Source organism: Erpetoichthys calabaricus, chromosome 13 (assembly GCF_900747795.2).
Source record: "Erpetoichthys calabaricus chromosome 13, fErpCal1.3, whole genome shotgun sequence".
NCBI lineage: Eukaryota > Metazoa > Chordata > Cladistia > Polypteriformes > Polypteridae > Erpetoichthys > Erpetoichthys calabaricus.
In genome coordinates this window covers 110,711,593-110,723,636 of record NC_041406.2, presented here as the reverse complement: position 1 = coordinate 110,723,636, position 12,044 = coordinate 110,711,593, and the positions used below count along the sequence as shown (strand labels likewise).

General features: G+C 39.6%; 1 protein-coding gene across 2 annotated transcripts in view; it reads left to right on the top strand.

Annotated features, from left to right (window-relative positions):
* Positions 1-12,044, top strand: part of itga9 (integrin, alpha 9) — a 340,968-nt gene that overhangs the window by 302,800 nt on the left and 26,124 nt on the right. For both annotated transcript variants that reach the window (XR_003718143.2, XM_028817449.2), the window contains exons 24-26: positions 9,927-10,052; positions 10,780-10,899; positions 11,925-12,026. Coding sequence is in view for 1 of the 2 variants with exons in the window: in XM_028817449.2 (XP_028673282.1) it covers positions 9,927-10,052; positions 10,780-10,899; positions 11,925-12,026 (348 nt within the window). In the remaining variant the exon portion in view is untranslated. The remainder of the gene's footprint in view (positions 1-9,926; positions 10,053-10,779; positions 10,900-11,924; positions 12,027-12,044) is intronic.

The following is a 12,044-nucleotide window of genomic DNA, read 5'->3' as shown; positions in this document are numbered from 1 at the left end:
TGAAGTAATAAGTTATCTTTCTCATATTTGTTACTAAAATTAAACTGAAACTGCAACTCAACTACCTTTTATAATGCTTCACTCTTTTAAAGGTACAAACTAAAAGATCTAAACAGTGAGCCCCTGAGCATGTAGAAGGCTTACATTATTTATCTGATACAGTAATATCAGCCAAATATTAGCCCCTGATAAAAAATGTCTAATTACTATTGTTAATGTGTCATTATTTCATAAAGAACTTTCAAGTTTTCAAACATTTACATTTTGACAGTGGCAGAGATCGAGAAAATTTTCCCTTAGCCAAAAAATGGAAGATGAGTCAGGTTGGTGCAGAGATAAGATTAGTTACCAAGGTGCAAGGACCATGTTGTAGTCAGGGTTTTTGAAGGTCTTGTGTAAACCTGTACTTTGTTTTTGTAATATTTACATTATTTTATCATTATTCTGTCAATGCCATTTTGTGTTCTGTTTGCTGGATGGTCACCTCATTCACAATTGCTATGCCAAATTGCCAGTTACATTGAACAGGGGTCATGTAGTGCATTGTCTCAAGACTATTAAAGATGGCAGCACACCACACCTGACATCTGTGTATTGGATCCCTTTACTAAAAACTCTCCAACTTTTCTCATTAAAGTAAGTGGAAGCAAAAAGATACTTCAAAGAACATTTTAGTCTTAGGACCTCTTGAATTGTCTTTTTAGGTTTTTTTTTTGATTGGTTGCTTTTTGCTCTGCACCTAATACTGATGAATAGGAATATCTGGCAGTGGAACATTCAAAGACTGGATGATCTCTGCTGTTCCCATTAGCTCATGAATGCAAAACTATGTAACATCTAAAAAATGAGTCTAGCCTTAACATTATAACTGAGTTAAAAAATACAAGAGGTGAAACTTTTTTTTTTTGAAGAAATGATAAAGAAACACTTTCCTTAATACCCTTCCACCTCCAAGCCCTAAAGATGAATATGAAAACAATATGAAAATAAAAAGGAAAAATAAGGGAGGAACCAGGAAATCTGTGAAGGAAGATGGAAGGCACACGTCTGGGCAATGCAAAAAGAATTAAAATTGCTTTTTTTTTCCAAGTCCCAATAAATTTTTAAGTGGGTGGTAACCAACCACACTTTAATCTATGCATCCAGAACTTGGCTATATCCTGCACACTGTAGGAACAATTTTGAATAATGAATTTATGAGTGCATAGCTCTTTAGTTTCAGGCTGCCATAAGGATGTCTTATACTTCTTAATGCCAAGCTGCTCCCCTTTATGAACATAACTTCTAAAAAGTTTTTTCTTACTGTACTATTCAAGAAAGTACAGTAACATAGTATTACAGGGCTTAGGTAGCAGGTATTTGTAAACACTTGTACCTGTAAAGTGCTGGTAAATGGTGTGCACTATGGTGAGAGTATACGTAATACTCAATGTTACTTTATTTTTGTTTAAAGAATGCATCTCATGTGACACATCTAAGAAATCCCAGACTATTGGGCAGAACTAATTTCATGCCCCTGGCTGGTGTAGTTTAATGCGTCTGTACTGCTGGCATGCAGAGTGGTCATTTTTCAGCTGGAAGCAAGCAAGGTCACTGGAAACACACAGTCGTACGTATTCACATGGCCTACAGCTGAGACTGGTAATAAAAACCTGCTGAAAGCATGCTCTGCAGGACAGAAACAGACTATAGAAAAAACAAATAAAGGATAGAACGCTGCAATTACCCCCAAATTCCTGAGTTTCCACCCAAAGGGACTCTAAAAACCACATGATGGAAAAGGTGGAGTCTGATAAGGAAAAAACAGCAAGTGCTCTCTGGAGAACACCAACGAGGAAGGCAGGAACCGATTAAACTGAATCCCTCTTTGTAGAGCACAGTGACATGACCAGTGACAAACTCTGTGAACTCATTTAATTCAATTTATTTTTTATAGCGGGAAGACTTTGAAATAATGTGTATATTTACAAATATAATATTGTAACAATAAAACTGAAAACACCATGCAACATATAAATATGCATATTGTAACAAAAAGCCACAGACCCGGCACAGACTCACATGTATAAAAACAAAGGAATTTTTTTTTTTCTTCACCTGAAGGGCACGTCTTCCCCATGATCCCCACAGGCACAACACAGTCCCAAAACACCACAAAAAATAAAGCACACTGCACTCTTCTTCCTCCACCACTCATCCTAGGCAACCTCGTCGTCCTCCTCCCGACTCTGACCAATGAGTGGTGGCTGCTGACCCCTTTTATAGTCAACCCAGAAGTGCTCCAGGTGGTTGACTGCTGAGTTTCGGCTGCACTTCCGGGTGTGGTGAATACACTGCCCATAAGGGCTCAGGAATACCAGCTGCAGCACCTCCTGGTGGTGCCGGCGGTATCCAACAGGGCTGCACCCAACTCCAATTCCCATGGAGCCCTGCGGGATGAACTAGGGATGAACTGTAAATATCTGTAAACTCTGAAATGGATTAAGAGTTTAAGACTGTCATTTCATATATATTGTGGTGGGCGGCCGGGTCCCATACCGGGATGCCCCTTTGTCACTGGATCCGGGGGAACACCCATGGGCTACACCCTTCGTTCCCCGGAACACTTGGTGGCAGCCCCCCTGGGTTGCATTGGGACCACAATGGTGGAACACTGGAGCTCATCCCTGTTGGGCTCCATGGCCACCACCAGGGGGAGCTGCATGGCTTAATGAGCCCATGTGGGCTAAACTGCAGCCACACCCAGAAGTGCAGCCTGAAGTAGGTCAACGAGTACCTAGAGCACTTCCGGGGGTGCTATAAAAGGAGCCTGCAGCCACTACTCTAGGCGCCAGAGTCGGGAGGAGGAGGAGGAGGAGGAGGAAGCTGCCTGAGAGGAGTGGAGGATGAAGTACCTGTGTAGAGTATTTTGTTGTGTTTTGTTGCACTGTGGTGTTCTTGTACGGGACTGTGTTGAGCGCCTTTCACAATATATATATATAAATATATATATATATATAATATATATATATATATATATAGAGAGAGAGAGAGAGACTGACTGATTGACTGACAGACTGACTGACTGACTAACTATATATATATATATATATATTGTAACAGATAGGGGGCACTATCACTCCCTTGAACCCACTGATCAGACGCCAGACATCAGATAAAAGTCCAATATGACTTTATTTTATAATAATAATGTGCACCAAGCACCCTCCAGTCCACAATACACATAAATAAACAATAATCAATAATCCTCCACTCCCAGACGCGTTGCCACCCTTCCACCCAGCTCAGCTCGTCTGTCTGGGATTTCCCACAGTCCTTTATAGTCCATGACCTGGAAGTGCTTCTAAGCCCTCAGTCCATGTGATTACCCAGCACTTCCGGGTCAAGTGAAAACTCCTTTTCTTCATCAGCCCGGAAGCACTTTATTTCTTCCAACCATGTGACTGGGATTTACTTTCGGGCTGTATGGAAAATAAACGTATCTATGTCTCCCTGCAGTGTCTCCTGGCGGCCCCGACGTTATCCAGCAGGGCTATGTATTAAAACTCCATAGTCCATAATGCCCTGCTGGAATTCGGGGCATCTCCACGTTGCAAGGAGGGCTCCATCTAGCAGCCTGGGGGTATTGGCCGGGATGAATGGCCTGCCATATCTCACAATATATATATATACAGTGTGTATATATATATATATATATATATATATTGTGATGGAAGGCCACAGCCCTTTCCCAGCCAGGAGGCTGATATATGGGAAGGACCGAGGACATGTTCACAGGGTAATGCTTCCTCTGGAGCACTAGATGGCAGCCCCCCGGGTTGCTGTAGCTCCAAGGATTCCTGCGGGGCACGAAAAGACAGCCGATAAATGGGTCAAACAAAAGCAAAGCTGAGTCAATCACAAGGTTCAAGTGTTCAGGAGTTCTGTCCTTCAGGAGAGTCAGTTTCAAGTATCCGATGCCATCTTTCAGGAGTAGGCCGACTTTATAGGGTTGGCACTGGAAGGGGCAGAGCTTTTTCTCTGTGGCAGGGCAGGGTCATGCGTCCTCCTTGGGTGTCTTTCATGGGCTTGCATGTGTACAAGGTCTGCCAGGAAATGAATGAGACTAATGTTAAAAAGAATTTTATTCTAAAAATGATTTATTGTAGCACATGTCCACCTTGGAAGCATTCTCAGAAGTCAGTAGATTGGTTACGGATCTTAGGATCTTTTCAGTCAACCTCAATAATGTCATGACAGTCCTCATCAAGTATACAGTATATGTAAATACTGTATGTGTATTTACACTATATAAACAGAAAATAGATTATGTGTAGCTAAGGTTGGAAGGTATGGCAAGCCTAGCTGACAGTAGAGATGGGATCAAGTAAACTTCAGCCGACACAGATCCTACAGAAAATAAAACTTGAAGAGCCATCAACTCATTTAGACGCACAATCTAGCCTAGTTAGGCTAACTATCAACCCTGCCCTACCTTAAACATTTGTAAAAATGAAGAGAGAAATAAACAAAAAAGCAGGTAGGGGACACCCCTTTTAATGGCTGAGTTGTTCAAATGAAAAGATAAAGGTTTTGAAAAGAAATATTTCAGTGAGGACATAGCCTTTAGGTGACTTCTCAGTAATGGAGCTGGTCTGTCCTACTCTGAAGTCAGGTTCCAAATGAACACTGTCTTCCAGTTGGTGGGCATTTAACTAGCAACAGATACGGAAGGGGTAGAGCTTGGCACTCTGCAGACTGAAAGTGTTGTCAGTAGTCTGGAGAGTTCCCTTCCACTCTAAAGGAAACGGGAACTGTACCAGAGGCAGTGTTACTCCAGAAACCTTCCCTGAATGAATCCATACCAGTGATACACTCCGGACCCTAGTGTGTGTGACACATTTTATAGAGTACAGAAGTGCAGTGTAATGTCCATGATTTGGGAGAAATCATGTGTGGTCTGATGCCAGATCAGTCATTATTCATGGCATTGTTTTTTTATCATCTGTAACATTAGGGAATATCATCACACTCCAAAAGCAGGAAACTGTTGGATAAAAAAGGAGTTTGTAACATTGAGTCATGTTCACTCTATACAGATGTCTGATTGACATTAATCAGCCTGAACAGACTTTTCAGCAGCTGTAGCACATACCCAATGTGATTTCAGTCTGAATTTGAATCTTGAAGACAATGGGGCTTATATAGGTAGTTTTGAGCTCTATAGCTAAAGGATCTACCTCATTCAGTAGTTTCTATGTCTTTGACATTTGAAGAAGGTCTGCATCTTGTGTTTACAGTGTGTGCTCATTGGTACGGGCATTAATGAATTCTGTAACTTATAATAAATAGAAGCAAAACCATTCATGGCTTTACATGTCAAAACAAGGATCTTAACATTGACCTATAATACTAGAGTAATGTCATTATATCTGCCAGATTTAGCTGTGATCCATTTGAATTAGGGTAGAAATCAATTTTAACAACTTATGAGCAAAACTTTGCATTAATCATCTTCCCAGCATTATTCATTATAGAAACTACCTTAATTTTCCTACATTGCTAAATTGTGGAAAAAATCAGCTGGTGCAGTAACTTAAAGATTAGAAATAAATCAGTGTTAAAGAAATCATGCATCGAGCATAATTCATTAGTATAGTTAATGGCCCAACAGCAAAAATATTACTAGATTTCCTAACCTAGTTTATTCAATAAATAAAATGTGTTTAAAAAAGCGTTCATTGTTTACTTGTGTGCCCTTAACCTAATATTAGGTTTGGGTGAAGGCTTGAAAATATTCACCTTCAAGCAATTGCAATAATAGAGGAAATCAGGAAGGGGCAAATACTTTTTCACAGAACCGTCTAAGTGAAATTCAAAATTGTGCTTCCCAAAGCTTTCTCCTAATGTCATCATATTAAGAGAAAATCAAATTGGTTCCAACACTAAACCCTGAAGGACTCCATATGTAATTTCAGTAAAAGGCTTCACACTGTCATCAGGCAAATGGACCTGATGGAAATGATTTGATGTGTAGAAGTAAGCCACCTAAGAACTGTGCCTGCAATTCCAGTAGCCTTCTGAAATGCTCTGGTTCACTGGGTCAAAAGTCACTGTTAAGTTTAAAAGCATGATTTGTTAGGAATTTTCTGCATTATTAGGCTATTATTGATACAGCAGGTAAAAGCTATGTCCTAGCTATGACCAAGATGAAAGCCATGCTGAAACTTTCAAACAGATTACAGCATTTAACCACAGTCTTGATGAAAGAGAAATAAAGTATTTGAAATAACTTCACAATTTGGTAAATATAATTTTTTGAATTTTTGAATTTTACTGAAGATCTTATTTTTGTTTTGATCTAATTATGTGGAGAAGTAGTCAAAGCAGGCAAGTAGTGGTCTTTCTTCAAAAAAGTAAAGTTTTCAGTTCACTGGTAAATGTTAACCATCTATTCTCTGGTTGTCAAGATTTTTATTTTGTAGAGCGTATATAAATAAAACCATGCTGTAAGTCTTTTCCCACCATGTTTGTTTTGTTTCTTTGTAAAGATGTTTTCTTAACGCTATGGTTTCAGATTTTACAAATCATTGAACCTCAAAATACTGGTATTATTTAGGTTCCACATTGTTCTGTTTCTTACCTTATGATTTAATAGCAAGCAACAGAGTGAAACAAAGGAAATTAATTAATGATCTGATATTCATCCATCCATCCAGTATCCAACCCACTATATATCCTAACTACAGGGTCGCGGAGGTCTGCTGGAGCCAATCCCAACCAACACAGGGTGCAAGGCAGGAAACAAACCCCGAGTAGGGCACCAGCCCACCGCAGTGATCTGATATTATTTTGTTAAAAGAAAAAATAATTTCTTTTTTCAATGACAGCACTATGAGTGATAATTAGGTTCCCGGTCCTAATTTTGAGGTTATTAGTTCTTCCACAATTGGGAAAAAAAGATTGCCTGGAAAACCTTTGCTCACTGTGTCCGCTTCCTTTTTCCAAAACGTCAAGACTGACTCCACAGACCAACATGCCTCTACTTTGTTTGCACGGTCCAAAACATTCTTTTTTACTTTCTCGTTTACAAAGTATATAAAAAGTATTGTAATCATCCAAAGATTCAATGTTTTAGACCTCCCTGATTTTCTCGTGTATATAATAATAATAATACATTTTATTTATATAGCGCCTTTCTCATGCTCAAGGCACTTACAGAATATAATAAAGAACGGCAGCGTATACAGTATATAGCATTGTACAAACCAGATAAATAAATAAAGAAGATTAAGACAGTGAATTCTGAAAAAAAAAAGAAACAGATAACATAATTGATGGTCTAGCACACACACACAGGTTAAATTTGCATCTTGACAGAGAAGTAAACTGAGAGAAGGGTAATAATGTCAAGTAGAGCTAAAAGCCTTCCTGTACAGATGAGTTTTGAGTTGTTTTTTAAAAGAATTCATGGAGTCAGCTGACCTGATTAATTTCGGTAGGTCATTCCAGAGTCTGGGCGCTATACAGCTGAAAGCCCTGATACTCATGGAGTGTAGATTAGTGAGGGGCACAACAAGGTTGCCAGAATCAGAGGACCTTAGTGGGCGGGCAGGCACATAGTGATGGAGAAGGTCACTGATGTAGTTTGGCGCGAGGTTATTTAAGGCTTTGTAGGTTATTAGTAGGATTTTATATTCGATTCTGTAAGACACAGGGAGCCAGTGAAGATGGAGCAGGATGGGTGTGATGTGCTCGCTGCTGCTGGTTCGAGTAAGGACTCTTGCAGCTGAGTTTTTAATAAGCTGGAGCTATGATATAAGACTAGAAGGGGCACCTGCCAGTAGGGAATTACAATAATCGATGCAGGATGTGATAAAAGCATGGACAAGTTTCTCAGCGTTAGAAAAGGAGAGGAAGGAGCGAACACGGGATATGTTATGGAGGTGAAAGTAAGAAAGTTTCTTAATGTGATTTATGTGGGCGGAATAAGAGAGGGAGGAATCAAAAATGACACCAAGATTTTTTACAGTAGAGGCAGGTCTGATGAGATCACTGCCAAGATAGATTGGGAAGGAGCTCATTTTATTAAGTTGCATTTTAGTCCTAATTTGCAGGAGTTTAATTTTATTGCAATTTAATTTTAAAGAGTTCTGCTCCATCCAGGTTTTAATTTCACTAAGGCAGGTTGTGAGCTGAGAAAGCTCTGATGAAGTTCCACTTTTAACATTGAAATAGAGTTGAGTATCATCTGCATAAATATGATAACCCAGTCCATAGCTACGGATAATATGGCCAAGGGGAAGCATGTAAATACAGAAAAGCAGAGGACCGAGGACAGAGCCCTGAGGAACTCCTTGTGTGACTGGCGCTGAGCTGGATCTGCTCTTGCCAAGACTAACAAACTCTTGCCTATCAATCAGATAGGACTTGAACCACTGGAGGGCAGTGCCAGAGATACCCAGCATGTTCTCCATTCTGGACAGTAGAATGTCATGTCTGACAGTGTCAAATGCTGCACTGAGGTCTAACAGAATTAATATGCTGGTTTGTCCAGAGTCTGCTGCCATAAGCAAATCATTGGTTACCCGTAGCAGAGCAGTTTAACAGCTGTGCCACGCCCTGAAACCAGACTGAAAGGGTTCCATCAAATTATTAGAGGTTAGGTAATTGGTGAGTTGGGAAGCTACAACACGCTCAAGAACTTTTGACAGGAAAGGTAAGTGGGAAAATAGGCCGGAAATTGTTAAGATTGTCAGCATCAAGACCAGACTTTTTTAACATTGGGGTTACAGAAGCAATTTTAAAAGTGAGCGGCACAGAGCCGGTGTCAAGGGATGAGTTTATTATTGTTGTAACAGTCGGGATTATGGCATGAAGGCATATGTATGAAGTGTATGAAGTATAGGGAAAGCATTGGAATCCTCCAAAAACTCCATTTCGAAATTTTGATGTATCTCGGCGTTTTAGACCTCTCTGAGTACGAAAATACCATTTTTGGAATGATGTCTGTGTGTCTGTCTGTGTGTGTATGTAAACATAATAACTTGAGTACTTTTTCGCTTAGGTCAACCAAATTCTGCATACAAGTATTAGGTACAAAACATAGATTTCTATCAACTCTTGGGCTATTTCTGATAACCGGAAGTGGTACTTTACCTTTTATTCATGCAGCTGGAGAGTCTGATTTATTCAACTTTACTTTATAATAATTGTTCAATATATTATTCATTTGATTTGATTTGTTGTTGATGGTTCTTTAATGAACATAATATAAAAATATAATCATTGTCTTACTGTTTACTCCTCAAATATCCATCCCCATATCTGAGTATACGAGAAAGTCTAGGGGAGACCACTCCTGTTTTTTCTTTGCGGTTGCTTTTATTCTTCACTGTTAGTGTGCATTGTATGCATTGTAGGCCTTCTTCTGAATGAGCACTCATTGACTGTTAACTTTTACAAACTCAACAGCATACCACAATAAATTTCAGCTTTCTTTACGAAAATCAAGCCAGTTTAGTTTTGTTGTAGTGAGCTGTTGTAGGGGCTGCCCAAAGTAATAAAGTACCTGGGGGTCTCGCACTACACTACTGGTGCTGACGGACACATCTACAGCTCACTGTGTTTTCTCAACTTTATACTACTGAGAACTGAAAATCTTATAATAATAGGACTGAAAAATCTGTGGAAAAGTTGAAGGTGAAACTGAAAGTCAACTACTAAAATGTATTTCTAGCAAGTAGTGTGGAGTGTGCAGAGATTTGACAGCTGTTCTGCCTTTTGCATACTTCCTTTGAGTGTTAAAATGTTAAAGCTGGGTCCAGCCAGCCTGATATGTTTAAAGATCAAACCCAAGCCTTTGCTCATCGGGAAAGCATACTCCCTACTACTAAAATCATTCAGTTCACAACTTCCTCTTTCGTATGTTCTTGTTTGTTTTACAGGTTGGTCAAGATGGGGGGAATTGCTCATACCACAAAAACCCGACTCCATGTACCATTCCACAGGAAAAGGAGAACATTTTTCACACAATCTTTGCATTTTTCACCAAGTCTGGTCGAGAAGTGTTGGTATGTATGTTAGTCTGTGAGTCTTCCTGAAAAGAAAAATGTGTTCCTCCCTTCTGTGGCCTCCCTGCTTTGACTCCCCTCTGTGTAAAGAGATCATTTGTATGCCACTTACATTGTTAGTATAAAGAAAAAAATCCCTATCTTGGGGTAATGTCAGTCAGTAATGAGAACTAGCTAAGGCCCTAGACCTTACACAACAAAGTTGGCTGTTCAGTTCCTGCCTCACTGTGTGTCCCTAAGCAGATCACTTAACCTCACTGTGCTCCAACTGTTAAAAAACATTTTAGTGTATCCTGATGTTCTATATGGCCTTGTATAACAAGATTAGCCAAATATACCATATAATGATTAAACAATAATCCAGTAAACATGCAAATCTTTGAAATTTGTATACCATATTCCATCCTCTGCACCTCACTCCAACTGACTCCTTTCTCATTAACCTAAAGACATTTTGGGTGGCTTTACATGTATACTTTTGTTCCGCCTAAACTAAACCTCATGGCCAGTTCCAGTCTTCGAGGAAGTTGTTTCCATTCTACGGCTTTATAAGCTTACTAATAGCTTAGTAAGCCAGTCATTCTCCTATTAGGCACTGTTCCAAACACTAGAAAAGCCAAAAAATCCTTGAAATTCTGAGTGTCCCCGGGACCACCTGAAACAAGTTCAAACTGCAGATAATGTTGTGCTGTTTCATAAAATCCCCTTTGTTTTTCCTCTTCTCCAGGACTGTGACAGGCCAGGCAGACCTTGCCAGATTATTAGTTGTAAACTCTCTTCGATGGCAAAAGAGGAAACCAGAAGTATAGATCTGCGGATGTTGCTCAACACAGAGATCCTCAAAAAGGTGACAGGAAACGTTCTTCATTTCGTCTGTTCATTTACTGCCTTTAATGGCTATTTTGTACTATTGCTATATGTTGAGAAGTTTAAAAAAGTGATGTCTTTTAATATATGGAGAGTCACTGTGAATCTTCTTGACCCATACCTTGCAGAGCAGAATTAATATATTCTCATTTACAGCTCGTGTTTCTTTCTTACTGTAGTTTTTTCCCAAAAGATAGGGATGAGAGTAATGATGCTGACACAGTAAGAAAAAGTCTGTTTAAAGTGTTTGTTCATCATCATCTAATTTCCTTCAGGTTTACTTTCAGACTTTCGTTCCTTCAGGAAGTCTTAACACATTGATATGATTGGCAATGGTAAATATTATCCATATTTAAAAACAATTAGGCAGATTTTGACTCAATGGCCACACTTTGTCCTCTGGTAATTCCATTCATACTCTCCAGTGTGGGAATCAAACTAAAGTGGGTAAAAGACCATTGGCTTTGATGGTCTGCTGTTTACTAATCGTAACCTGAGTCCTCTGTTTTGCCACAGCTTTTGTAGCATCATTTGAAAAGTTGGCTCAGTGCAGACACCGTCCACAAATTAAGCAATCGATTTCAAACCTGACTTTTCTGTACAGCTCAGTGTGTAACACCAGAGGGCACCTGCAGTTATTCTAAATGACATATGGTATCTGTAGAAGTGCTTACCGGTCCCTCAAATTTACATAACCCAGGGTACCTCAGAAGCATCCTTTCTAGGATCTTTTCACCTTTCCGTGTTGCCCTCCATATGGTCATTATCAAACATACTAGCCTAAAATCCCCATCAACTGATGGAGGTCCATTTACTTGCAACACAACAGAATGTGGGTATTACCATTAAAGAGTCTAATTGCTGATAAATCCCTTCCATTAGAACCCACACCAATTTGTCTAATCAGGCTGTAGTGTTGGTACAAATGATGCTGTTTTCTTTATAAGAGTTTCATCCATGTGGATTTGTCTGTTAGTTTACCACTGACCATGTTGTCTTTTACAGGACAGTTCTTCAGTAATACAATTTGTGACACGAGCCAAAGTGGCAGCAGACAGGAACTTTCGAGTAGTGGAGGTTTCCAATGGGCTTTCAGAAGACACCACCGTAAGTATTGTTGTCTGA